General features: G+C 51.3%; 9 protein-coding genes and 1 non-coding gene across 10 annotated transcripts; 6 read left to right on the forward strand and 4 right to left on the reverse strand.

The window, feature by feature from the left end:
* Positions 1–50: 50 nt before the first annotated feature.
* On the forward strand, positions 51–1,852 carry P168DRAFT_313408 (WD40 repeat domain-containing protein). The gene is made up of 5 exons (XM_024839659.1): positions 51–314; positions 374–419; positions 472–552; positions 605–1,360; positions 1,421–1,852. Exons 1-5 carry the CDS (start codon positions 171–173, stop codon positions 1,471–1,473), a joined length of 1,080 nt encoding a protein of 359 aa, XP_024689235.1. The 5' UTR covers positions 51–170; the 3' UTR covers positions 1,474–1,852.
* Positions 1,853–3,100: 1,248 nt separating this feature from the next.
* On the forward strand, positions 3,101–4,196 carry P168DRAFT_285314 (uncharacterized protein; the record flags this gene model as incomplete). Its single annotated transcript, XM_024836198.1, has 3 exons — positions 3,101–3,569; positions 3,621–3,931; positions 3,987–4,196. The coding sequence occupies 3 exons, from the start codon at positions 3,101–3,103 to the stop codon at positions 4,194–4,196; spliced, it is 990 nt and encodes a 329-aa protein (XP_024689236.1).
* A 400-nt stretch (positions 4,197–4,596) lies between these two features.
* P168DRAFT_307522 (HET domain-containing protein) lies at positions 4,597–6,747 on the reverse strand (the record flags this gene model as incomplete). The annotated part of the gene is made up of 2 exons (XM_024839115.1): positions 4,597–4,853; positions 4,902–6,747. The coding sequence occupies 2 exons, from the start codon at positions 6,745–6,747 to the stop codon at positions 4,597–4,599; spliced, it is 2,103 nt and encodes a 700-aa protein (XP_024689237.1).
* An 890-nt stretch (positions 6,748–7,637) lies between these two features.
* Positions 7,638–11,426, forward strand: P168DRAFT_293486 (glycoside hydrolase family 47 protein). Its single transcript, XM_024837819.1, has 4 exons — positions 7,638–7,907; positions 7,994–8,364; positions 8,444–9,006; positions 9,063–11,426. The coding sequence occupies exons 1-4, from the start codon at positions 7,804–7,806 to the stop codon at positions 11,280–11,282; spliced, it is 3,258 nt and encodes a 1,085-aa protein (XP_024689238.1). The 5' UTR covers positions 7,638–7,803; the 3' UTR covers positions 11,283–11,426.
* A 133-nt stretch (positions 11,427–11,559) lies between these two features.
* On the forward strand, positions 11,560–12,603 carry P168DRAFT_330418 (gamma-glutamylcyclotransferase family protein; the record flags this gene model as incomplete). The annotated part of the gene is made up of 1 exon (XM_024841587.1): positions 11,560–12,603. Exon 1 carries the CDS (start codon positions 11,791–11,793, stop codon positions 12,601–12,603), a length of 813 nt encoding a protein of 270 aa, XP_024689239.1. The 5' UTR covers positions 11,560–11,790.
* Positions 12,604–13,157: 554 nt separating this feature from the next.
* P168DRAFT_243969 (adenine phosphoribosyltransferase APT1) lies at positions 13,158–13,872 on the reverse strand (the record flags this gene model as incomplete). The annotated part of the gene is made up of 2 exons (XM_024833898.1): positions 13,158–13,312; positions 13,377–13,872. 2 exons carry the CDS (start codon positions 13,870–13,872, stop codon positions 13,158–13,160), a joined length of 651 nt encoding a protein of 216 aa, XP_024689240.1.
* A 1,471-nt stretch (positions 13,873–15,343) lies between these two features.
* On the reverse strand, positions 15,344–15,416 carry P168DRAFT_t155. Its single transcript has one exon. It is a non-coding gene; the product is annotated as a tRNA-Lys (tRNA).
* An 823-nt stretch (positions 15,417–16,239) lies between these two features.
* Positions 16,240–18,397, forward strand: P168DRAFT_293489 (uncharacterized protein). Its single transcript, XM_024837820.1, has 2 exons — positions 16,240–16,486; positions 16,706–18,397. Exons 1-2 carry the CDS (start codon positions 16,337–16,339, stop codon positions 18,287–18,289), a joined length of 1,734 nt encoding a protein of 577 aa, XP_024689241.1. The 5' UTR covers positions 16,240–16,336; the 3' UTR covers positions 18,290–18,397.
* Positions 18,398–18,568: 171 nt separating this feature from the next.
* On the forward strand, positions 18,569–19,586 carry P168DRAFT_293490 (protein MMF1, mitochondrial precursor). The gene is made up of 4 exons (XM_024837821.1): positions 18,569–18,752; positions 18,913–18,926; positions 19,063–19,236; positions 19,341–19,586. Exons 1-4 carry the CDS (start codon positions 18,710–18,712, stop codon positions 19,485–19,487), a joined length of 378 nt encoding a protein of 125 aa, XP_024689242.1. The 5' UTR covers positions 18,569–18,709; the 3' UTR covers positions 19,488–19,586.
* Positions 19,587–19,818: 232 nt separating this feature from the next.
* P168DRAFT_260158 (C2 domain protein) lies at positions 19,819–24,366 on the reverse strand. Its single transcript, XM_024834657.1, has 5 exons — positions 22,184–24,366; positions 21,945–22,130; positions 21,421–21,889; positions 20,769–21,353; positions 19,819–20,721 (listed from the first exon to the last, which is right to left on the reverse strand). Exons 1-5 carry the CDS (start codon positions 24,112–24,114, stop codon positions 19,828–19,830), a joined length of 4,065 nt encoding a protein of 1,354 aa, XP_024689243.1. The 5' UTR covers positions 24,115–24,366; the 3' UTR covers positions 19,819–19,827.
* Positions 24,367–24,590: the final 224 nt, after the last annotated feature.

The raw sequence follows: 24,590 nt of genomic DNA on the forward strand, positions 1-24,590 counted from the left end.
AACATCCAAAGAACATCCACACGGCTCACATGTCTGCAGGGGATTTTCTACTCGACACAGCACTCGATCGCAACTCTTTTGTACCATATTTCCACAGTTAACATATCCATTCTTCTCGCTATATACCGCTCGATTCCGTGTTTGTTCCCCGCCAATTCCCACTCGGCGAAATGTCCGGCGAGAAACGGCCTGCTCAAGAGGCCTTCGGGTCGGCGAACCAGCTTGTTGTGAAGCGCAAGAAGTCTGATGGGGATTTGAATACCGGATCGGCTGTGGTGAAGGGCTCGTCGCAAAATGGGGCTCTCATTCAGTCGGTATGTTTCTGGAGTTGACAGGGGAGCTTGACCCGGTTCTTTGCTGATCGTGCTCGCAGGTCCCCCGCACCAGTGGGCTCGACGCGCCGATTATGGAATTGACGGGTATGTTTATTCTGTGGATATCTTGAGAGACGGTAAGCTAACAATATGGCAGGCCATTCAGGTGAAGTCTTCGCCGTGCGATTCGATCCTTCTGCGCAGCATATCGCATCCGGCTCGATGGATAGGTCGATCCGTATGTCACTCCACGATACCTCCCACCAGAACCGAGCTAATTAGGATCGAAGTACTTTGGAATACATACGGGCAGTGTGAAAACTTTGGCGTTCTATCGGGCCACCGCGGTGCGGTCCTTGATCTACAATGGTCGCGAGATTCGAAATCGTTATTCTCCGCCTCCGCGGATATGACACTTGCAAGCTGGGATTTGGAGACCGGGCAAAGGATTCGTCGCCACGAGGGCCACGAGGAAATCATCAACTCCTTGGATATCAGCAAACGAGGCCAGGAACTGCTGGTCAGCGCAAGCGACGACGGCACCATAGGGATCTGGGACCCCCGACAAAAGGAGGCCATTGACTATTTGGAAACGGAGCTGCCCATCACGGCCGCTGCCATTTCGGAGGCAGGAAACGAGATCTACAGCGGTGGCATCGATAATACTATTCATGTGTGGGATCTGCGGAAGAAGGCCGTGGCTTACTCCATGCACGGCCACACGGATACCATCACTTCCCTTGAGATTTCGCCCGACTCCCAGACTTTATTGTCGAACTCGCATGACTCGACGGTACGAACCTGGGACATCCGGCCGTTTGCGCCTGCCAATCGGCACGTCAGGACATTTGACGGTGCCCCGATTGGTCTCGAGAAGAACCTCATCCGGGCTAGCTGGGACCCCTCGGGTGCCAAGATTGCTGCAGGAAGCGGAGACCGGAGCGTTGTGGTGTGGGACTCCAAGACCGGGAAGTTATTGTACAAGCTTCCTGGGCATAAGGGGACAGTTAATGATGTGCGGTTCTCGCCGAACAACGAGCCTATCAGTAAGTCTTGCTTCTTCAACTGTTTATCCATTTCCCTACTTCCCATGCTAACTTTCGCAGTTGTCTCTGGTTCGTCTGATCGCACTCTTATGCTTGGTGAACTGGGCAAGTGAACATATTTTCCCACTATATCATCTGAATTGTCGGTTTACCATACTGTCTATTCACACAAGCATTGGAGTTTCCGTCTCAGACGCAGTAAACCTCGAATGTTGCGACCAGGGGGATGGCCATTCTCAGTCACACAAACGGAACCCCGTCAGCCAGTGCCACATTACATGCAAGTGGCCTTGTACGCATCATCTCGCGTGCAAGTCCGACTCTGTCAGGCTATCGACGGTTTCAGCGGACCTGGAAAAGGAGTCAGGGTATTGCAATTCATGCGGGAGAAAATACGGGTCGATTTATTAGCATTGAGTGTTTCATGTAATCATATATTCCCATATCTTGACCATGTCTGGGATTAATTTAGGGCATGTGGCGAATAACAAGCATTATCTGTCCAAGTGCCTACTCGGTCGCAGTCTCAGTAGATCTCTGCTAGTCAGTAGCTGAGAACCCTTCATGGCGCCCCTCATGATTGATCTCAAGCTTAGACCGAAATCCGAAACACGGACCGACTAGTAGGTAGGAGGTATACGTATCAGGTCAGAGTGGGTCTTCTCCTGACTGCAACCCCTCTGGATATCGAGATCCGCCCAACAAACCGATCACTACAATTGAATTTCTCTACTAATAATTGAGTCCTGTATATCTGGAAGAATAATCAACTTCAAAGGAAGCAGAAAATACCATGTACTCCGTACAAATCAAACGAATCCAGGCCAAGCTGCGCAGAGTGATGTGCAGGAGTCTGGACCGGCCAACGTGGGTCAATCAGGGGAGAAACTAAGAGGCAAATGGAGTAGTTCGTCCTACCTGTCTCCTTATAATAATAGATATTGGTACAGGATTCAGGATCAGGATTAGGATTAGGATCAATGGATCGCGATCATATTGGTTTCGGGTTGGCTAAATCGTCCACTAGCTATTTTCCTTCTCAGCTACTTACTGTCTCTGTTTTTGTTCTTTTATCTTCTTCTTCTTCTTCTTCTTCTTCCTCACTCCTTGTGATCTGATTGCTGTCGCTCGTTACTTACACTACTTTGTTGGTCTTTCACTGTTGGTGGGACAGTTTCTCTCGTTTATACTTATTTCTTTGATATTATCTATCGTTTGACATCTACAAGGCGGCCTGGTGCCCCTTAATTTTTACCTGCATATCCTGTATACTCTTTTTCTTTTCTTTTTGAAGCTATCTCGGCTTTCAGCTTGTCTCTTGACTCTATTTGTTACGCCCGCGCATCCTCCTTTTCTGGGTCTACCACCTAGAGCCAGCCAATTCGATATAGCACTATGACTGTATAGCAGTGCCAAACCATCCAATCCAATCGCAAACCGGTTTACAACAATCAATTCGTCCTCTTTCCCCACGAATCCCATCCGAGGTCTATCTGACTACATCTGCGGATCGTCCAGTCGGAACTCGCATAGTGGACGCCGGACAAGTCATCGCGGACAACCCAACCCGCAGGATACATTCAGTTCGGGTGGGTCGTTGGGATATGTTGACGCCTGAAGACTTTACCACCGCGCATTGATAGTGGATGCTCGGAGCTAGAAGGGAAAGAGGTTATCACGACTTTATTGCCTAGCTGTCCAAATGCTATTCCGTGGTTGAGAGGACATTGTTTATTCGACATGGAATCGGCTTCTTTGTCTCAGCCTTTGCCGTCGTACTCGTCTCCTGCGGCTTCTCGCACGCTGCCTACTCATGTTCTAGAAGTGGATGATGGAAATTCACATGATGCACCAAGTCGAAGTAACCGCCGCAGTGGCGCCGGACTTGCGCGTCTGAGAGATCGTGTCGAGGATCGAATATCGAGAAGACCTGTGCTGTCGTCGCCTCGTCCGGTCGTTGATACCAACCCCACGGCTGATGGGCCACGAGGTCCTTACGCTCAACTCGACTCTGCAGAAAGGCATGGTGGTGGTGTTCGACATCGTCCAGTGGGGTGGTGGGGGCATTTCGCACACTGGTGGCGCGAACTACTGAGCTTCGACTCGCCTTACCGATCGTCTGGCTCCGTCCTGCGGGCGAAAGCTTACAGAAAGAAGCTCATCACCCTTGTCGCTTCGGCGGCTTTCCTCATTGTCGTCCTCGCAGTCTGTAGGTAAACCTGGACCCTATGAAACTCACTTTATTCTGACAGGAAAACAGTCCTGGCATTTTCGGTCGCCAACTCCAACCTCGGCCAGGAGCTCTACATCCTCTTGATTTTCATGCTCCTGATCCTATCGATTGTCTTCTTTCACTCGTTGATCCGCTTCTTCATGGCTATCGGGCGAGGGTCACAGCTCACCGGTAATCACATACCGCACAATGTAGGACCATCTGGTTACGCCCAGCCAGAGCGGCCCATCCCCGTCGTTCTCGCAGGGGACGAAGAACTCCTCGCAGAGAGCCATCGTTCCGCTCAAGAAAAAGTCCCTCCCCCTCCACCGGCCTACGGTCTCTGGAGAAGTAGCGTGGTAAGTGCCAGCCTCAAGTGCCGTTCTTCCAGCCAGTAGCTCACAATTCCTGCAGAGAATCAACCCCGACCTGCTTTACTGGCAGCGCGTGGAGGAGCGCGCGCGCTCGTCCAAAAAGGCGGATAGAGCCTCGAGAGGTGCACATAAGACCACTGCGCCCCGGCCGCCAAGCTATACCTCTGACGACGGGGTCGACTATGTGGTTGATGCGCAACCTCGGTCGTTGGCGCAACAGCCTGGACCGGAAGATACAGTGCGACACTAGCCCTCAGTCGTCGGGGTGTGCGTATCTAGTTACTCCATCTCTATCTCAGCTTTTCACCATAAGAGGCGTTCTGTCATTTCCCTGGGACATCTCGATATCATAGTTCTAGCGGCGTTGGGATTTGCATAGATATAGCGATGGTTTCTATGTAGCGTTATTGGTTTCACTTGATACTATCGATAAATGACATTATTATTTCCGGTCAATACATACATAGTGGGCCCATGGTAAAAGTTGTAGGGTGGTTGCTGATGGTTATTGACCATCACAGCTAACGTCAATCCCATGCGAACTTCTACGTGTAACCCTCTGTAGGGCCAGTCTTCTCACCACCTTCGTCTCCGTGCCCGGTCGACCGGTCAAACCCGTGTTACAATCAAATGGTTACACTCTGTGCTTGCTACTGCAGGATGATCTGCTTCCAACCAGGTCTGCGAAATGATCCTGTACTGAAAGCGGAGCGGAATATCTTGGCTAACCCAATCCTCTCGTAGATGCCAGTTCCCGAGCCTACAGGCTTCATCATGATCGCGTAGAAGCAGTACCAGTCCGCCTGCACCCTGTCCTGGGGGATGTAGTAGTTCCACGAGTCAAGCTCCTCCATCGAGTAGTCTCTCGCTGATGAGATAGCCGCAAACTCGAAGAGTCCACCTACCTCTGATAACCATTCGGAAGCATCGAGCATGACAGTACCGCATCAATCACCCGCCTTGTCTGTTATGCCAAAGCGGTGGAGGCCCTCCTGGTTTGATGGAAACATCGCCGTGGATAGGGTATGTCTGGACAATGCAAATGTGCCCGTGAACGTGGCGAAACTCAGCTGGTTCTGACCACTGGGTGGTATGAGACTGCCGTCGACTGGATATCCAGTAGCGGTTCCGGGCTCTCCCAGTCCCAGAAACCCGTGCATGTTGTGAAGGACTTGACGGGTATCTCGACCGTAGGGCTCAGGTCCTCCAGAATATCCGTTCCATCTTCCATCCCCAGTAGATGTAGAGGATTGATTTTCAACATCCCAAACTAATTTCCACTTTCCGCAATCAGCATACCACCAGATAACCCAAGTGCGAGTCCTTAGCCATTCGTTCAGATCGAAAAGCACTCCTCTTAACATGGAAACCCGCCATTCTACTTTGCGATGCCATCCACACCACGACCAACTGGGAAAGTGTGGAAGCCTGGGCCCTCCCTCTTTTGAGTCCCATAACATCGCCCAGTCAAAGTAACGCGCAGGAAGACCGAATAACATGTTCGAACCTAGGCTTGCGGCAAATTTTTGACCAAGACCTTCGAACGCGGGGAGCTTGTCTTTATCAAGTGTAAGGAGTCGCCCGCTGTATATCTCAACGCAGGAAGTGTAGTGCCGCACAGGATTTCCCTCGGCCGCCACGTAGGGAGTATTGATAGAATCCAATGTCCAAGACTTCTCAGAAAGGCCTAATAAGATAGATTCCCGCCACGTGGCATCCTGGCATTGCCAGATCATCTCCGTGGGGGTGAAGATAATGCAACGCCTTGACAGCAGACGTTCCTGAAATGTCCATCCCCTTGAGTCCCAAAGAGTTGTAGAGATGAGGTGTGAAACGGTATGAAGAGCTGTTACTCGTTGCTGGTTAATCTCGAAAAGATTCTCCCGTTTGGGTCGTACAATGTCGCCGACTCCCATAATCCCATCGTACGCTGCTCCCGACGCTGCACAGATTGTAATGGTGGCTTTGCTAAATATGCCATGCATCTTGTCGACCTCTCTCCGCATGTCGTCTTCGTTGTCCTGGACGATGCACAAGGCATCTACCCATATAAACTGGATCCCAAGTGAGCGAGCGACAGAGCACGCCCCCCTAATGGTAGGTGGTAGCCCATCCAAGGGAAAGCCAGCAATAGTCAATTCCGTGTAGCTCGATTGTGTCAAACGTAAGGGCAGTCGATTGCCCCAGACATAGCTTAAGGTGGCATACTCCATTCCCTCAGATGAGGAAACCACTTTTACTGTCTGTTCACCGATAGTGAGGAGCCTTGCTGGCCAGAGAGAGCTCTCCCTTCCATCCTTGGTCGTGCATTGGTCGTGTTTGGTGCACGCTTGAAACCACTGGTGCAGACGCTGGAAATCCGCCCGTTCCACGATATGGGTCCCAAATCCTATAGCACGATCTTCAGGCGTAGCAAGTGGAATGACATGGATGGAGGGAATCATAGTGCACGACGTTAAGACGACAATCCTGCGGGTCTTTACTGATGCCTTGGTATTGCGTGTGTCAAGATGCCATTCCAGTTTGCATGATATACGGGCCCCGCTAGAGTCAAGGCCATCGTGCCCAACATAAGCCTGTGAACCGGAGCGAGTGGCTTGGTATATGAGCAAGCAAAACTGGCAATACTGCCGCCGGCTATATATTGAGTCCAGGAAGCCTAGATCGACAGGTTCGAGGTCCGATAGATGCGGGTTGCTAAACACAATACTCGATTCGGCGATTTCAGGCTCTTGGACCATGAATTTTTCACGAGAAATATTGAGCCTGACACAGACTTCACACAACGAAGTTCCACTCATTTTCAAGCAGCAAAGTAGGTCGATCCCTGGGGTGGTGGCTTTCACTTCTGCCGCTGGTAGTGGACGAGTCAAGGAGACCAGCTACGAACAACCGAAGGGAGCAGAGATAATGTATATGCGGTTATGGGCTAAATGGTATATATACTTCTTGAGTCGAGCTATTGAGGTTACTGCCACAGTTCGAGCCAACCTCCAAGGAGTGCGGGGGGTAAGTGTTGGGCAGATATTGGGGATTCGGGGTGAAAGATGCCTTGCTAGGAATAGTATATATCCTTATAAATCTCCCCACGCATACTAGCCCATTAAGGCGGTCTGATGGAAGTTCGATGGCGATGTATGTGACCAATTGCCCAGGTGCAATAGCTGCACGATTTACCCCTGCTGAGGGGCTATTAACCCGATGTAAACCGAGAAATATGACAGTCAACGTTACTTCTTGGAACTAGATATGTAGCCGCCTGAAACTGCCCTTCCATATTACGTTGGATTCGTACAGAGATGAGATCGAGCGTCCACTAGGCTAGCTGGAAGAAACCAGGTGGGTAGATTAATATAAGATCAATTCTTAGAGATTAAGATATAGAGATCATTCTTTCTTTTCTAAGTAAGAAGTTAATAGGCTCAGGCCGCTGCGGTTATGCCACTCTACCCTGAAGATAGATCAGAACAGATCCTTTTGAGGCCTTGATAACTATATGAATACAGTTATATAATTATAAAATCACACTCTTAGCCAACCCCCTTAGGCCTGTATGTATGAAAACATAAAAGTACAATATTGCGAATAAACATAAGCAAAGTGGATCGTGCATGACATATGCGGCGGAATGACATATCTGGCCTGGCCTGGCCTGCTTCGGTTCCGCTACCCCATTCAATCTCACGTGCGACAGCGTTGCTCTCCCCCTCCAACTACCTTGCAAACTTCCCTGGATTCGAAGCTCCCTGCTGTGACGGACGACGGACTCTTTTTTAGACAAATTCGTGTCCAGAATCCATGCCTCCTGTGGCCGTCTCGCGTCTGCGGTAATGCGCTCGGGATGTTGGTGGTGTCGGATGTGCGACCTCCCTTCCTCATGGATGATGACCTGGATCTTGCTGCTGTCGCTATGGCTTGGTTTGGCTCAGGGTATGAGGACGGAACAGATTAGGGAGTTGCGGTATGTTGCTATTAATCTATTGTGTCCTGGCTTCCTGGCCACGGTGACCTCTGATTTTGTGTCTAATCTAACCACGCGGTCTCTAGAAAGGAAACCCAACATCTATTCTACCACGGATACGACAATTATATGAAATACGCATTCCCCGAAGACGAACTGCGCCCGCTGACCTGTACGCCATTGACGCGCGACCGTGACTCTCCCGGCAATGCCGCCTTGAACGATGTCCTAGGGAACTATTCCCTGACGTTGATCGACAGCCTGTCGTCCCTGGCCATTCTCGCATCGGATCCCGAGGACGGCGCGCACGCTTGGACGCACTTTCAGAACGGGATACAGGACTTCGTTCGGCTGTATGGGGACGGGTCTGACGGCCCTGGCGGTCAGGGCGAGAAGGCAAGAGGCTTTGATCTCGATAGCAAAGTCCAGGTGTTTGAGACGGTCATTAGAGGATTAGGTGCGCTCGCCCTGGACCGATGGAATTCACGGCTTATCCCTAACATGAGTGCTTATCCCTAACTTGAGTACTCTTACAGGCGGTCTGTTGAGCGCTCATCTTTTTGCCGTCGGCGATCTACCTGTCACGGGATACCATCCTCCGGAGGTGGAGGCTACATTCGCGAAGGCGTGGGACAAGACGGAGTTTCCCGATGGTCAACGCGGCATCCAGTGGGAGAATGGCTTTGTCTACGATGGCCAATTCCTGCGCCTTGCCATGGACTTAGCAAATCGTATTATCCCCGCCTTCTACACCGACACCGGTCTTCCTTATCCTCGAGTCAATCTGAGGCACGGCGTGCAGCGACATCCCTTTTACGCGAACTCTCCCCTGAATGTAGATCGAACTTGTACGGGCGCGGAGCCTTGTCCGAAATCTCGCCGGTTCGGCACATCAGCAGAGACTACGGAATCTTGCAGCGCAGGCGCTGGGAGCTTGGTCTTGGAGTTTGCGGTGCTGAGCAGGCTGACAGGGGATGGACGGTACGAGGAGATGGCGAAGCGGGCCTTTTGGGCGGTTTGGAAGAGGAGGAGTGAGATTGGGCTGATTGGCAACGCTATTGATGTGGAGTCGGGCCGGTGGATTCACTCTTATACGGGGGTACGTCAATTCCACAGCCGTGCAGTCGTATTCGGAGCTAATAGGTCGGTGCGCAGATCGGTGCAGGCGTCGATAGTTTTTTTGAGTACGCGGTCAAGTCGTACGTCCTGCTGTCCTCGGGGGAGCGTCCCCCGCACGACCCCCATAGCCCTTGGCATCCTCTAGATGATTATTTTCCGCCCTTAGACGAGTACGAGCACTCGGCGGAAGCTTTCCTAGACGTGTGGCATGCCTCGCACGCGTCGATCAAACGCCACCTCTACCGAGGCGAAGGCTACCAGCATCCGCACCTGATCCAGGGAGACGCCTTTACAGGTGCCACGCGCGCGTACTGGATAGACAGCTTGAGTGCATTCTACCCCGGTCTGCTCACCCTGTCCGGGGATCTGGACGAGGCGATAGGCATCCACCTGTTGACGACGGCGATATGGACGCGGTTTTCGGGCCTCCCTGAGAGATGGAACGTTGCTACCGGCAATATTGAAGGGGGGCTTACATGGTATGGTGGCCGGCCCGAGTTTATCGAGTCCACGTATTACCTCTACCGGGCTACGAAGGATCCGTGGTACTTGCATGTCGGGGAGATGGTCCTGCGGGACTTGAAACGGCGGTGTTGGACCAAGTGTGGGTTGGCGGGTATTCATGACGTCCGGAATGGTGAACTCAGTGACAGGATGGAGAGCTTCTTTATAGGAGAGACTGCCAAGTATATGTTCCTGATGTACGAGCCAGAACACCCTCTCAACCACATGGACCAGCCGTTTGTGTTTTCTACGGAGGCGCATCCGTTGATTATACCGAAGAGCGCAAAGTCGCCGTCATCCAAGCGAGAGCGGCAGCCAAGCGACAGGCCCATCGACGCCCCCGTCTGTCAGACGGCACCTGTGCCCCCGACGTTCGGTCTCTCGTCAACCGCAGCCCGTCCGGACGTCTTCCACGCCGCGAGTCTAGCTCGGCTTCATTTAATGCCTAGCCGGGGCCCGGTAGAGGGGCCTCTACTGGACTACGCCATGGATCACCCGCGGGTGTCGCTGTCAGACCTGACTTCACCCACCAACTACACCTTCTTCCCATGGACACTCCCCCCCGAGCTAGTGCCCGTCAACGCCACCAGCTCGCCCATGAACATCCGCCCGACCCTCGACATCTCCTTCCCCAGTATCCCCGGCATGCTCCTCGGCACCGGGGCTCTGGAGCGCGTCCGAGATGGCATTCTCATCAAAACCGTAGGGGGACTCCGTCTGAGCATGGTGCAGGACGTCCCTTCGTCATCCGGGCACGCCCACAACGGAGACGAATACCGAGTGCAGGTGGTCAACAACGTGCCCCTTGGCAAAGATGAGAAGGTATATCTCTCGCGGGACGTCACATTCGACGTCCTCGATCCCACCGATCCAAACTTCACCCGCATCCACGACTTTGCCATGGTTGACATCGTCATTGACGTTCTCCCAGAGCCGATCGCCCGTCGAGGAAATTATTCAGGAGATCCTCGCGCTCCAGCTGCAGGAGGTCGCGGAGCACATCCTGCTGTTTCCAGATCTTCACCAGCCGACGACGACAAGCCCGCAACCCCCGACCCATCCGCCTCCGGGATGAGAACCGTCCTATCAAACCTCTTCAATTCCGTCTCCTCCCTCCTCAGAGATGACACCCCCACCGGCGGCGCCCCACCACAACACACATCTCCGCTACGACTAAGCCTTCCCGCCGCAATATCCACAGGGCTCGGATCCACCCCCTTCCCAGACGTGGAAGACGCACTCACCTTCTCCCTAACAGGAGACATCACCAAGCGCCGCCTCCCCTGGTCAAGCATCTACTTCGCCGACGACGACCTCTGCGACAGCCGCATTCTGCGCGACGTAGCACAGAACCACCAAGTCCTAGTCGTCCGCCGCGGCGGGTGCAGCTTCTCGCACAAGTTGCGCAACATCGCCGCTTATCCGCCGTCGCGACGTGCGCTGAAACTCGTCATCATCGTCAGCGACGAAGAGCCGGTATCAGTGCACCCGGGGGGATCTGGCACCCATCATCATCCTCTACAGTTCGGGCTGGCAGCTATGCGCGCGGAGCCGTACCTCGCTCGTCCGCGTCTGGAAGAGCTGCAGATGACGGCTGGCGGCATCCCCCGACGCCATCTTATCAGTATGGTTATGGTTGGGGGTGGCGAGGAGACGTTTGAGCTGCTGCGGAGGGCGAGCGGGGTTGGTGTTAAAAGACGGTATACGGTGCAGTCGCAGGGGGTGCCGATTAAGAATGTGTATGTTGTTTAATACTTTTGTAAGTGGGTATTTAAAGGACTGGCTCTTGGTCAACCTTTGATTGTTTCGAAATGTACTATATGACTATATTACTGTACGCAACTATATGTACAATGTACAATGTACAATGTATATATATATATATCGATTAGCCGGAGAATAAAGCCACACTCACCATAAGAATCAAGGAGTAAGAAGAAAGCCGCTCTCGGCCCGGAATCTCAACCATGGAATGGAATTCTTTTCCTTTTCTTTTCCCCTCTTCCCCACATGACTTGGGTCCACTGTTCCTTGGCCTCTTTGTGTCTGTTTCTGTCCCTGTTGCCACTCTTACTTGCTCTCTCTTACACACTCTCTATCTCTTCATCAGTACTATATACGCTCTTTATCAAAATCTCTATTATACAACATATACCCTTCTATATATCACAACACAACACAACACAACCTACCACCACCACCACCACCACCACCACCACCACTCCCCTTCAACATAACCCATAAACTATAAACCACAACAATGCACCTCAAAGAAACCGAGCCTTCCCCAGGCAGCATCACAGCACCAGAAGACCTTCAATCCAACCTAAACATAACCCTCACCCACAAACCCACCACCACCGTCTCCTCCTCCACCCCAAATGAACAACAACAACAACAACCCCCAAACAAATCCCGCCGCCCCCTCTACTTCGCCTACGGCTCCAACCTCTCCCCCACCCAAATGCGCCACCGCTGCACCCAAAACCCCACCCGCAGCAGCCACCCCGTCGCAATAGCCACCCTCCCGCACTGGCGCTGGCTAATCTGCGAAAGCGGGTACGCGAACGTCGTCCCTCCTCCGTCACTACGCATCGGAAAACAACTCTCCGGGGGAGATAAAGTTCCGGTGTCTGGTGAGGAGGACGCCGTGTTCGGCGTGCTGTATGATATGGATGTTGGGGATGAGAGGTTGCTGGATGGGTTTGAGGGGGTGGATCGCTGTGCGCCTGTGTCGAGGGAGGGGGGGAGGGTTCCGTTGCGGGTTAGGCCTAGGGAGCAGGGGAGCGGGGATTATAATAAGTGGGTTGTTGGGGCTAGGGTTGTGAGGTGGTTGGATGGGGGGTATCAGCGGGGGTTGATTGGGGATGGGGATGGGGAGGGAGAGGATGGGGAGGGAGAAGGAGGGGAGGTGATGACGCTGGTGTATGTTGATGAGGAGAGGGTAAAGTGTGGACCGCCTTACAAGGAGTATATTGCGCGCATGAATAGGGCTATCTCCGAGGCGGAGACGTTGGGGTTTCCGGCGAAGTGGGCGGAGGAGGTTATGAGGCCTTATATTCCGAGGGAGTAGATGTTGATATTTTGTTCTTTTTTACGATAGATCGGTTGGAGAGAGGCATGTTATAGATCAGCCACGTTGTTCGTCATTGCTCTTTATCATTATCTATCGTAGAGTAACTCAATAACATTTCGTTCTGACACAGCTTCCTTCCGGTCGTTCTTACAACCGTACTGTTATCAGCCAGTCTCGAGCCATACTGAAAGGATGGGAAGTATGCCGGATAGGATATATCGAAGGGAATAATATCGACCTTCCACTATATAAAGGAAGGGTTGAGTGGGGACCGGCGGTGAAGGCCGTAACGTTGCATGTTGCAAGTGCAAAATATGCGGCTAAGAGATGGTCCGTTGAGGTAGCCCAAATTACAATAGCCGATGCCACCCGCGTGGGACAGATGATCAAACCCCGCATTCGAGGCCAAAGATAGAAGGAAAAAGAAAAGAAAAGACAAGATCAAGGTGTGGTTCTCTTTTTGCTGGTTTCATATTGTTTGCTGGTTTCGGGCCCCCATAACAGCGGTGTACAGGACACGAAGTTTAGAACAGCGTCGACTGTTAATATATTTAGGCCTTCTTCTCTTGACCAGTCAGGAGAGTGTAGACCGGAGCGGAGAGTTTCTCGCGGCCCTTGAGGAAATCGAGTTCGAGCATGAAGATGAAGCCCATCAGGTCACCTCCCATTTTCTTGACGAGCTCACCACCGGCCTGGGCGGAGCCACCTATTGGCAGTCAGTAGCTGTTCTAGAAAGATCTCGACTGGTAAATGATATAAGAGGGCCATACCAGTAGCGATGATATCGTCCACAACCAAGACCTTCTGACCCGGCTTGATAGAACCAGCCTGCATCTGGAAGAAATCCTGACCGTACTCCTTCTCGTAGCCCTGGGTCTCACACGGGCCCGGGAGCTTGCCCTGCTTCCGGACGGGGACGAAGCCGGCACCGAGTCTCAGGGCGAGGCTGGGACCGAAGAGGAAGCCTCGGGCCTCCAGGCCGACGATAACATCGGGCTTCTGGTCGGCGTGGGTTTCGAGGATGTGGAGTTCAAGACAGCGGACCAGAGACTCGTGCAAGGTGGGGTCGGCGAAGATGGGGAGGATATCTTCGAAAAGGATGCCGGGAGAGGGGAAGTCGGGGAATTGGCGCAGGGCGGCGTGCAGCTTTACTTTAAGACTGGAGAGTTCGGCGGCGCGGGAGGCATGGGAGGAGGACTGTCCGGCGACTTGGGCGGCGGCATCAGGACTTTGGGTGGAAACAGGATCAGAAACTGGAGGAGTCATGATGAGAGAGAGAAAAAAAGAAAAGAAAGAAAGAAAGGGGAGAAGAGAAGAGGGGAAGAAAAGGAAGAGAAGACGAAAGTTAAGGAGAGGGAAAAAAGAAAAAAAGGTGTTTAGTGAGGGGAGAGGCAAGTATGGAGGAGGAAAATTCAGAAAATGCAAATGTTGCAATTGGAGATAAGCAGCGATCGGACCCGATACCGTTTCTTACCCCTCTCCTCTTGGATTATAGTGTGGGTATTGGTAATTGGATTACAACCCCTCTTCACGTAAGTCTAGATCTATCTATATCTCTATCCCATGTATATACAATCTAAGAATTATATCATAAAACCATGTATATATATATATATATATAAATAAATTATATAAAATAACACAATAGAGTAAATAGAAGAAACGACTGCCCCTCCCCTATCGACTGGACTATAGAATCAAGTGGATCAACAAAGCCACCGATCGTCAGTGCTCTTCACTCCCTCTGGATCATCTCATCCGGTTTCTTCTTTATCGTTTTGCTATCTATCCACCACGACTCCGTATATCTCGTAGTGCAATCAGTCAAATCGGATGTTTGACAGACGATGGAGTAATCATACAAATACCTATCACACTTCTACATTGTATACTCCGTACTCCAGTGGCAAATACTAGACACCTGGATGCGGAGTCTCGATCGTGCGACAGTATTCGACGTTTCCAGACCCCTTAGTCCAGGAACCCGTCCGCTTCATGCAGCGCTAGAACGTCCGAAAAAGCCCGACTGCATTGCTCACGGACGATGCCTCGTACCGTACTGTATCTGATGCCATGGTGGTATGATTGTCCTTCACTCTGTCGGGCTCACCGGTGACCCTTTGGTATGGAACTTGAAACTGGGATAGACTTTCATGTATCCCATCTGGTCACTTCGACGAGTAATCATAATTGTCTGAGATCTAAATATATCAACAAAAGTCGGCCTTAACATGAACTGGCTGTATACCGTACGTAATATCACCGTATCAACCCATCTAGTCAACACTACTAGAATAGGCAGAAGCGTCCCCCACTACAACAACATCTGCCCTCTGCAGCCACCAACGCTAACCACCGTCCATGTACAGCTGTCCTTTCTGCAGCCAATCGATGACCGCGGGGAGAATGGGGCTGGCGGATAAAGGAGGCAAATACAACCCGTCCAGCCATACGGAGGGGAGGACAGACAACCGTTCAGGAAATAGACCCCTATTGAATATAGTACGGGATGGTGGGGTCGTGGTGGCTTGATTTTCATATATAGTCGGCTTCTTCCCGGATTATGCTCTGCATGTGTTGCAGACTTGCAGTACTACCATCACCTAGGCTCCAGTGTCAACCCCACCCGTCGGTTTCATACACGAGATTTTCAAACAACAGAAAGAAGACAAAAAAACATCGCCCTTCCAGCCTCCAATGTTGAATTGATGGTTGAGGTGAAAAAAACAAAAAGATCAGCCCAACGCGGGGGTCGAACCCGCAACCTTGAGATTAAGAGTCTCACGCTCTGCCGATTGAGCTAGCCAGGCTAGTTGTTGAATACCGCTTTCGAGGTATTGTTTCAACAGCCAGTGGAATTTGAGTAGTCATTGTTTACCTAGCTATTGTTGTATTCTATCTGGAATATTCAGTGAGATCGGATCAATGGGATTTCGATAGCATTGTGGCCAGAACCACAACACAACCTTGGACCACTGAACCACAGTATGGCTTATATACCTTCATGCTAACTGATTTAGGATATGTTTCTACTAAGTAGCTCTCCCTCTCTCCCTTTCCCTCTATATTGTGTTGGTCGACTCTCACTTCCGTCTAAATATATATGCCGTCTACAATATATATGCGGCTCAAACCCGTCTTACTACACCATCAACACGCATCTCATCAATACGAAAGCATCGAAATTCCTCAAACCCAAGTGAAGCTCTCATGACGCTTCAAAGTATGAAAGCTACTCTGATAGGATAGAGAGATAATAAATCCATCGTCAGCTCCAAATTGTCCTCTTGAACTATATCAACTGGTGGATACAAGGTGGTGACATTACAATCATCACCCATACACGCCAACTGGTAATTTGCCAGCTTCTTCCGAATGGCGAAATTGGGCTCAGATAGTACAGACTCGATGTAGGCAAGAGTCGAGGCTTGTATATATAATCCCATACTTTGCCATCTGTATAGACCATGGGCGCTTCCCTCGGCACGCTATACCACTGATATACGGATAAACTAAATACCGAAACCACGTGACTGCACGGGCCACCTCGCTTAGCAAGCTCATCTTTAGGCAGTGATAATCATCGACCGCGTTCGAGAATTCTTCTTCCCTTCTCATCTTTCTCTCCCTCCATGATTTTCAAACTGCGCTTCTGCGCCATGCAGAAGTGCTGGGTAATAACATCTGATGTGCTGTTGACCATATTGTAATCATTCGTCCTGAGAGTAACATGTCTCCTGCCCCTGTTGCTGCAGACTCGCAGCAGGATCTGCAGCTGCAGACTTTAGCCAGAGCTTTCGAAGCTCTTCTACTCACTATCCAACAACTCGGGTGCAGGGATCACCTCCTGCAGCAAAGGCTGGAATATGCCTCTGACGAGGTAAGGATTGACCCTCTCTTTTCAACAACCTTCCCTTCCATCCCCTCTCAAATGACGAGAAAAAATGATTAGCTCTAGATCAGGAGCTGCCCATGCAGCGATGACAGACACATCATGTATTATCTGATGAGAATTTCCTTTTATTTTATTGTTTTCTTTCCCCCCTGGGAAGAAGTCACGCGGAGGATTGGTCAGGAATACCATGCTGACATTCCTAAGTACTTGAAACTAGCAAGTCAATCGCCCAATGGGCTAGACACCCATACCAAGATCATTTCTGAAAAAATCCGTGGCCGCTATGCCGACTTTGATAATCCATCCAAACCACCGTTGAGCCCCCCGGACGTAGTTAAGGCACTGGCGGAGTCTGGAAGCGTAGGAGATCCCACACTCACCTCAATAACGGAGGGCTTGGTATGCTACAAATCAGTATTGCATTCCAAGGGAGTCGATCGACTTTCTGATGATCTCAACCCCTGCATAGTTGCAACCAGAGCTGGTGTGTCTGACTCCTTGGAGAAAGATTTCACTACCAAAGGCGTACGGGGTGGACTGCGCTGTCCCTTTGCAAAGCCAAACAATATAAACCCATCTGAAAACGGAGTATCCCATGGCATCGAGGATCCCTTCGGTGCCGCCAATGGAGACGCCTGTGGACATGAACCAGATCCGATCAAAGCGGAACAGCATGATAGACGGTCCAGCCAGGCCCCCTCTGGATCGGCGAAGTCGTCGACCACTCGATGTCCCGTCGCTCGCTGCCCCATCCGGTACTTGGACCAACATAGCCCGGAAGAGGTGGCCGACTACGTCGAGAGACACAAGCATGAGATTCCCAGGAGCCATGCCATCTGCGTCCAACGGTATCAGAAAGACTCGTCCAGTATGCGGCACCTCGATGCAAAGTATGGTAGTCTTATCAGTATGATTCGCGGGCTCTCTGTCAAGCACCAAGCATACCTCCCGGAACGGACTCGAAGCGAAGCCGGAAACTCCAGTTCCTCCGCCGAGAGAGTGGAGAAGTGGGCAGAGGAGGTTGGCCTGAAACCACAGATGCACCCTCCTATCAAGGAGGAGGAGGAGGAGGAAGATGGCGAGGAAGAAAGGAAGGGCCATTTTGATCGACCTCTGCGCGAGGTACGACTTGGAGAATCCCCAAGCCGGCCCTGGGGGATCCCTGTTCCCTTTCCCGATCCCAACCTGCAGACTTCACCAGCAGACGCGGATCACGATTCAGACAGATCCCGAGATCATGCCGACGCCAGAACATCCTCCGCTGCACCGCTTCAAGATCACCCTTCCACGAGACCTGCAGGCCGCTGTCCCTTTGGTCATGGAGCCGCCGCATCCGCACCCGAGAAACCGGACGATACACCCGTTCCACCACTCCAAGATATCCCACCACATCCATATCCAACGGCCTCAAAAGGTCAATGTCCCTTTGGTCACGGAGCCGCTGCATCCGCATCCGAGAAACCAGACGATAGACCCGTTACACCTCCCCAAGATATCCCACCGCATCCATATCCAACAGCCCCAAAGGGTAAATGTCCCATGGGTCATGGAGCTGCGCCCTCCCCCGACCAGTTAGATCCTGAGACGGAGACCATTCGCAACCAGGACAGGGCTCCCAAGCCAGCCGATACTGTCGAGCAAGAGACAGGGATACCGATAGATGGGGGTCCGGATAGGATCGGGGCAAATATTATATTCAACGGACCTGTGTTTTTCGGATTCTCCCCTGAGCAGACTGCATCCTTCTTGCAGCAATTGGGAAGCTTGGGAAACGGAAGAAGCACATAGGGTTTTAGCTGTCTTAATGGCTGATGGAGCGGCGCTGAATGTTTATATGCCGACATATCTATTCTGTACAAATCATATAATGATACCATGACTGAGAATTCATCTTAACCTTTACTTCATGACCTAGTCCCCAAGCTGTGTATGTAACTGTAGAACCATCCAGTGAGGGAAATGCTGGCGGATCACAGGACCCACGTGGAGCGGGGCCTCAACACCAGCGCCAACTGACGACTGACAACTGACCACTCTTTCCCGCGGAATACTTCCCTGCCCGCACCTCTATATCTCCGGCCCCTCATGCTCCGATCCAGCCTTCGTCTTCTCCCCAGCTCTCGTCCTATCCTCTCAATCCCATCATCTTCCTTCCGTCCCCCTACTTTCTCTCAACGAATCTACAGACCGATCCCTCAAACAGTCAACATGTCTGGTGTCACTCCCGTCTCTGCTGCTGGTGCTTGCCCGCGTACGTTAACTACCCCTCCTTTTGCCCCTCATGTTGGAAGAAGAAGAACAAAAGAGAAGAGCTGCAATTGGGTCCATTATCTACGCATGGAAATCAATCAAATCAGCTGGAAAGAAGAAATATTCCAACATAAACCAATGCTAACGTTCTCTCCCTCCAGCTGCCGGCCCCTACGTAAGTCCCGTCCCTTCGCCGATATCGCTCTCCAGACACACATGAGGCCTCAGGCTCTCCCCCTCCGCACCCCCAAAACAACAGAGAAGGAAAACACCCCAAGAAAGATAATGCAGTCCTGACAAAAGAGAAATAGTCCCAAGCCGTCAAAGCCAACGGCCAGGTCTTCGTGTCCGGCCAAATCCCCTTCGACTCCAACGCCCAGCTCGTCTCCGGCGGTATCCCCGAGATGACCCAGGCTTGCTGCGACAACATCAAGGCTATTGTTGAGGCGGCTGGTTCGAGCGTGGAGAAGATTTTCAAGGTTAATGTATGCTATATCTTCCCCTTCTTTCCTTCTTACTCCCTGTGTGGGATGATGTGTGTGTGGTGTTATGTTATGTGAGTAAAATAAGCTAACTGGGGAATGATAAGGTCTTCCTCGACGACATGGACAACTTCGCCGCCATGAACGCTACCTACGAGAAGTTCTTCACCCACAAGCCTGCCCGTAGCTGTGTGGCTGTTAAGCAGCTGCCTAAGGGTGTGCCGGTTGAGATTGAGTGCATTGCGCTGCAGTAGATATATATATGCTGTTAGTTCGTGGATTGGAATCTTCAAAATGAAATAAGAATTAAGTGATGATGATATATTGGTTTATTTATCTCGTTCTGGGGGTTGAATTCGAGGGGTCTCAGTGCCCCCCTGTCTTTCAAGGCTCGCTATTTGGATCTTAAAGCTAGGGTGATGCAGTGCTCGTAGTTGGATAAACAATCATATTGACTAACTCCCTCATTCATTATGTCGACCAGTCGGTTACATGCCCAGTAAACGCAAGGTAATCACAAGCTTGACTAAATGGGAATCATTACATTGATCGAACAAGTAAATAAGAAGAAAAAAAAAGTATGCAAGCGGTCAATCACCGCCGTCCAAGAGTCCCCGTCATTCTCCCCCCCGCACCGGCCATCAAGCTCTGTTTCACAATAGCATCTGCGGCTGCCGCGGCGGCGAGACGCTCCTTTTGCCGGCTTCGATCGCGCAAATACCCTGCTGCTTCAGGTCTCATGCGGAGAATCCGCAGGATCATGTCGTCGTTGGGCTCGGCTTGGGCCTCGCGCCACCTTTCTTCCTTGAGCTTTTTCATTGTGCCGAGGTTCCGCGAGAGCATGATGCTCTTTGCGCGCCGGGCGCTGGGGAGGCCGAGAACGGTGCCTGGCCCCGAGGAGCCCAGGAGAGGAGGCGCTGATGTTCGGTTTTTGTGGGCTTGCTGTCGGTGGATCGTTGCTGAGGCCATCCGTTCTGATGTCCGGATGAGGTTCTCGGTGGGTTCGAAGTAGAAGAAGTTCAGCGTTTGGATCTCGTGGTACTTGGGTGATTTCAAAATGTCCAGGGTCACTCCGTTTGCCTCGCCCGTTTCGTCGTCGATGGCGTGGAAGAAGTTCAGAAGGAGCACGAGCCAGCGTGACACGATGTCGACCTCTTGCATTGTCAGAGGCTTTTGATGCGACGGTTTGTCTGACAAAGGAGGCACAAGAAGACTCTCAATTGTAGCAAGGACCTCTTTCCATAGACGGGCCATGACCATTCTCATGGCTTCAGATGTGAGGGTTTTGTTCATTATGGCAAAATTATCGTTGAAGTAGACAAAGAGGGGCGCCAACGCATTTTCAATGTCTGCATTGGAGGGTGTTACGGCCGTGGCCTGCGCACGGTTTCGGTTGAGGAAGTTCGAAACGGTTGACATACTGATCCCTCGGGAGAGCAGTGATTTAAGAGTTCGCCGCGACAGACAATACGTGATGTATGCAGAGAGCTGGAAACAATTAGCTTGGGCCCATAATGAAGTATGGGTTGACCTACCTTTTCCGTGATCTTGCGAGTCATATCCCTTTCGGTACGCTTCAGTGTTCGGAAAGATTTGCCAAAGTAGAACTGGATATCATCTCGTTCTCCTTCCATGCTAACGCGGAGTAAAAGTCTGCCTTGCGTATCCAGGTCAAGCCAGTAGTCCTTCGGAAGGAAGTCGCTGAAATGGACAGGATCAAGCTTGATCGAGGTCCGTCCGACGTAGTCATGATCGCCTACTGCGTCCCAATCCCAAGCAGTAGCGATGATGTTAAGAGGGCCCTGCGTCGTGATATCGACGGCGTCTTCCCATCGTGGATTTAAATTGTTGTAGATAATGCGTGTCTTCGCGATCCGCTTCTGATACTCGTCTGTCAATACGACATAGGGATCGCTGCTTCCGTTCATGTCGCAAGCTTTGAGATCTTCAGCCTCCACAACCTTGATCGTAAACACATACGTTGCCGACCTGCGCATTTTCAGAGTTTGAGGGGGTGCATGTTGCGCGATGACTTCTGCGCAACCATCGACATTGATCTCACGTTCAAGCTTGTCCAACTGAGAAAGTGCGTACTCGACATTGTTCAGTTTGACCAGAGACTTATCATACTGTCAGCTATCTCTTATACTATGGCGAGAGACAAGGATCGAAAAGGGGTTGATTTACCTGTGGGAAGAAATGGAAGGGTTCGATCTTCTCTTTGTTTGCCCATGCCTCCTTGGCCATCTGCATCAATTTCTCCTGAGCAGTTTGATTCATAGCCGCCTCTTGATCCGGCGAGAGGCGGTCCATTTCTTTGGCAAACATCTGCTCGAGTGACTCACAATACCTCGTCACGCCCTTTCCAATCGACCTGGAGAGAGCGGTCATGAACTTTGCATATTGGAAGTCATCGTCCCACTCAAGACCAATCATTTGTTCTATGACTTGATTGAAGGAGCGGAAAATGTCGATAACTGACACACTGTGCCGGGACTCTTCGGGAGCCATCTCTGTCGTGTCATCGGCCCGGACTTTGAACTGATCTTGCTTGATGGCTTGTTCGACCCAATCCATGATCTTTTGATCAGTAAGCCGAATCCAGCGCCAAACGAATTCTCCAAGCAGGCTTTCGACCTGGAAAGGGAAAGGGGATCTATTGTGACGTCAGTTTCTGTCGATTCACGCACAAGGGCAATGGGATACTATACCCAGGAAGTTCCTCAGCGAAGATGCGGCGCAAACTAGCCAATTGCTTGTATAGTTCAAAACCGTCTTCCATCGGTATCTCTAGCTCTTGAGCTTTTTCTTGCTCTACTATCCTGACAACCATCTCATGGGCATCTTCGGAAAATATGGGAAGAACATTTGCGAGCAGAGTTTTGTAAGGATTGACCCTGGCCAGGCTGTTAGAAGAATAACAAATGTAAAAATCGCATAGGTGCCTTACCCCATGATCTCTGGATTCTTGCGATAACGTTTCTTGATCTTTTGACCAAGTTTCATGATAGCATCGCAGAGCTGAATGACGTGAGCCAACTCCCAGACCTCTTGTTCGACAGGTACCATCTGACTAAGAAGGGCTTGGTGTCTCTCCGTTGCTTTCTGTGCAAGCCCATCTTGAACATAAGAGCGAAAGCGATCAATATCTTCACCGTCTTCCGTATAGCTTGGATCCATCTGGATGTGATTATCCAAGACGTACATCACCGGCCCTATTGGACGGGGCTTATCCTCGAAGCAGTCCATCATGACGTCGTATAATTCTCGCAGGAGCGCTTCATGGAGGGAAGAGAGTATTTGCTGCATTAGAAGAAGGTCATGAATGGTCCATCTCTGCCTCTCGAAAAAGACAGAAGCCACAAAACTGCTGCGCTTTTTGCCTTCTGACGACGGTACCTCTTTGACAAATGTGAATGCCGAATCGAGGGTGTCCAAATCGATTTCATTATCGACAAACTTGGTCCGAATGACCTCAAGGAACAGAACAACTCGGGAGAAGTTGGGAATGCGCCAGCGGAGACAAATTTCGTTTAGAAGTTCAGAGGATTGCTTTGATAAAAGCCTCATGGAAGGGGAGTCAGGGCTGACCGGCGAAGCATCGATATCATGGTCCCGGAGGTCGTGGTGAAGAGTTTGGGCTAAGATGGACTTGTACATGTACCTCGGATCCGGTGGTATGTACACGTAGGTGTCGGATTCTTCAGATTCATTGCCATTGCTTTCACTCAACGAAAGTGAGCTCAGGTCCATAGGTTGGTCGATGATATACGAAGTTGGTCTGGCTGACCCTCCGGGACTTGTTTCGTGATTGTGATCACTGAGACCGGTGTTGAATCGGGGAAGTGCGCTGCCCGGGGTGCTCTTAGCGAGTTCTGGGTTGGCTTGTACGATAGCAAGCATCATTTGCGATAGATCGGGGGCTTCGCTTTTCTTCCACAGTTCATACGCTTCCTCATTCTCAAAGTCCTGCGCGGAAAGCGTTTTGGGGGTGCTGAGACTAAGGTGGGTTTGGTAAGCCTTCAAATCCTGAAGAGCTGCCTGTGCTGTCCATACGGCTCTGTGTTTGTCTATGTCAGACTGCACCTGGCTTGAGGTCATGCCATAGATAGCCGCCACATGTTGTACGAGAGGCATGTCTTTCACATCGTAGCTCAACGGGGCCACTACTTCTGTTGTATCAGCCCTGTCCCCCTGCACAAGGTCTTGATCTTGCGAGAGCAGCTTGTTTTCTAGGACCGAAAGTCGGTTGGACAACTCGGGTCGATCTTTCGCCCACTCATTACTTTTGAGAATAAGTGCAAAGAGCCGGACAAAGAGTGCGACGTGTCGGTCCACCATTAACTTCCAACTGTCATCGTCCGAATCCTTGCCCTTGCTCAACTCTTTGGTGGCGTTCGAATAGAAGATGAGAACGAGATCTTCCGCGCGGCGATCCTTTTCCATACGTTTCCTGAAGGACTGCTCCTTGAGAGTATTGAGAAAGGCAGCGAACGTTCGCACGACCAGCGGATCCTGATATTCCTTTCGCTTCTCTTTCTTTGTTAGAATGCCCGTCAACCGCTTCTCGAGTTCCGATATGAATCCATGCGGGAATCTTGTGCTCTTGGAGTCCCTCACAAGGGAAAAGTCGCTCATTAGATCGTGGAAAGAGGTCGACGCTCGCTTGGGCCGCTGGGGCGCTGGTACATTCTGTACACGTCGCGAACGAGGCTGGAGGAGATGGGCGAGGTAAGCTACTCGGAGAGCGTAGGTGTAGGCTGCCGTGTTGTTGACTGGGCGCCGGCGCGACGCCGAAAGATTGCGCGAATGGTGTCCTTCATTTTGAAGGCTGTTGATCCGTCGGTTGAGACCTCGAGATTGGTTCGATGCTGTCGACATGAGGGGGCGCTTTTCTCTATCCGAATCTCGCGGCGTTCAGAAGGAGAGGGGATGCGGGTGGTGGGACCATGGACGGGCGGTTTGCGACAGGACCAGCCAGCAGGAACTGGACGAGAATATCCAACTAGAATGAGGGGTAAAGAAAAACTTGAGTCGTTTTTCGCAGATCAACGGCGTCCAAGAGGCGGGACAAGTAAACGGTCGGAGGGGAGAGAACTCGGGGGGTACGCTGGGGAATGTTGGCGGTTGGAGAAAGGGGTGGTGTGTTGTTGTTCCCCTGCGGGAGCGTTTCGTATCAAAAAGCTGCTCCCTCCCTATCATCTCTGACGTATGTATCTATGGTCAGCATGGTCGCACGGTAGAAGAGCACCAGCAACCGTGATATTTACAATATAGATTTTTCAGTAGCCTGGTATCTAGAGCGCGTTCGTCATATAATTACTAGAAAGGTCCAAATTCCCTTACCCAAGGAGGAT

Source organism: Aspergillus campestris, assembly GCF_002847485.1.
Source record: "Aspergillus campestris IBT 28561 chromosome Unknown P168scaffold_14, whole genome shotgun sequence".
Taxonomy (NCBI): domain Eukaryota; kingdom Fungi; phylum Ascomycota; class Eurotiomycetes; order Eurotiales; family Aspergillaceae; genus Aspergillus; species Aspergillus campestris.

Excerpts from the sequence above, each read along its gene's own strand:
- P168DRAFT_313408 (XM_024839659.1), top strand. The coding sequence starts at position 171 with ATGTCCGGCGAGAAACGGCCTGCTCAAGAGGCCTTCGGGTCGGCGAAC. Across the intron at positions 420-471 it reads GCCGATTATGGAATTGACGG|GCCATTCAGGTGAAGTCTTC; the intron begins GTATGTTTATTC and ends ACAATATGGCAG. Across the intron at positions 1,361-1,420 it reads GCCGAACAACGAGCCTATCA|TTGTCTCTGGTTCGTCTGAT; the intron begins GTAAGTCTTGCT and ends TAACTTTCGCAG.
- P168DRAFT_293486 (XM_024837819.1), top strand. The coding sequence starts at position 7,804 with ATGTGCGACCTCCCTTCCTCATGGATGATGACCTGGATCTTGCTGCTG. Across the intron at positions 7,908-7,993 it reads GAACAGATTAGGGAGTTGCG|AAAGGAAACCCAACATCTAT; the intron begins GTATGTTGCTAT and ends CGCGGTCTCTAG. Across the intron at positions 8,365-8,443 it reads GACGGTCATTAGAGGATTAG|GCGGTCTGTTGAGCGCTCAT; the intron begins GTGCGCTCGCCC and ends GTACTCTTACAG.
- P168DRAFT_293489 (XM_024837820.1), top strand. The coding sequence starts at position 16,337 with ATGTCTCCTGCCCCTGTTGCTGCAGACTCGCAGCAGGATCTGCAGCTG. Across the intron at positions 16,487-16,705 it reads TGGAATATGCCTCTGACGAG|TACTTGAAACTAGCAAGTCA; the intron begins GTAAGGATTGAC and ends GACATTCCTAAG.
- P168DRAFT_293490 (XM_024837821.1), top strand. The coding sequence starts at position 18,710 with ATGTCTGGTGTCACTCCCGTCTCTGCTGCTGGTGCTTGCCCGC. Across the intron at positions 19,237-19,340 it reads AGAAGATTTTCAAGGTTAAT|GTCTTCCTCGACGACATGGA; the intron begins GTATGCTATATC and ends GGGAATGATAAG.
- P168DRAFT_260158 (XM_024834657.1), bottom strand. The coding sequence starts at position 24,114 with ATGTCGACAGCATCGAACCAATCTCGAGGTCTCAACCGACGGATCAAC. Across the intron at positions 22,131-22,183 it reads AAGAATCCAGAGATCATGGG|GGTCAATCCTTACAAAACTC; the intron begins GTAAGGCACCTA and ends CAGCCTGGCCAG. Across the intron at positions 21,890-21,944 it reads TTCGCTGAGGAACTTCCTGG|ATCCCCTTTCCCTTTCCAGG; the intron begins GTATAGTATCCC and ends ACGTCACAATAG.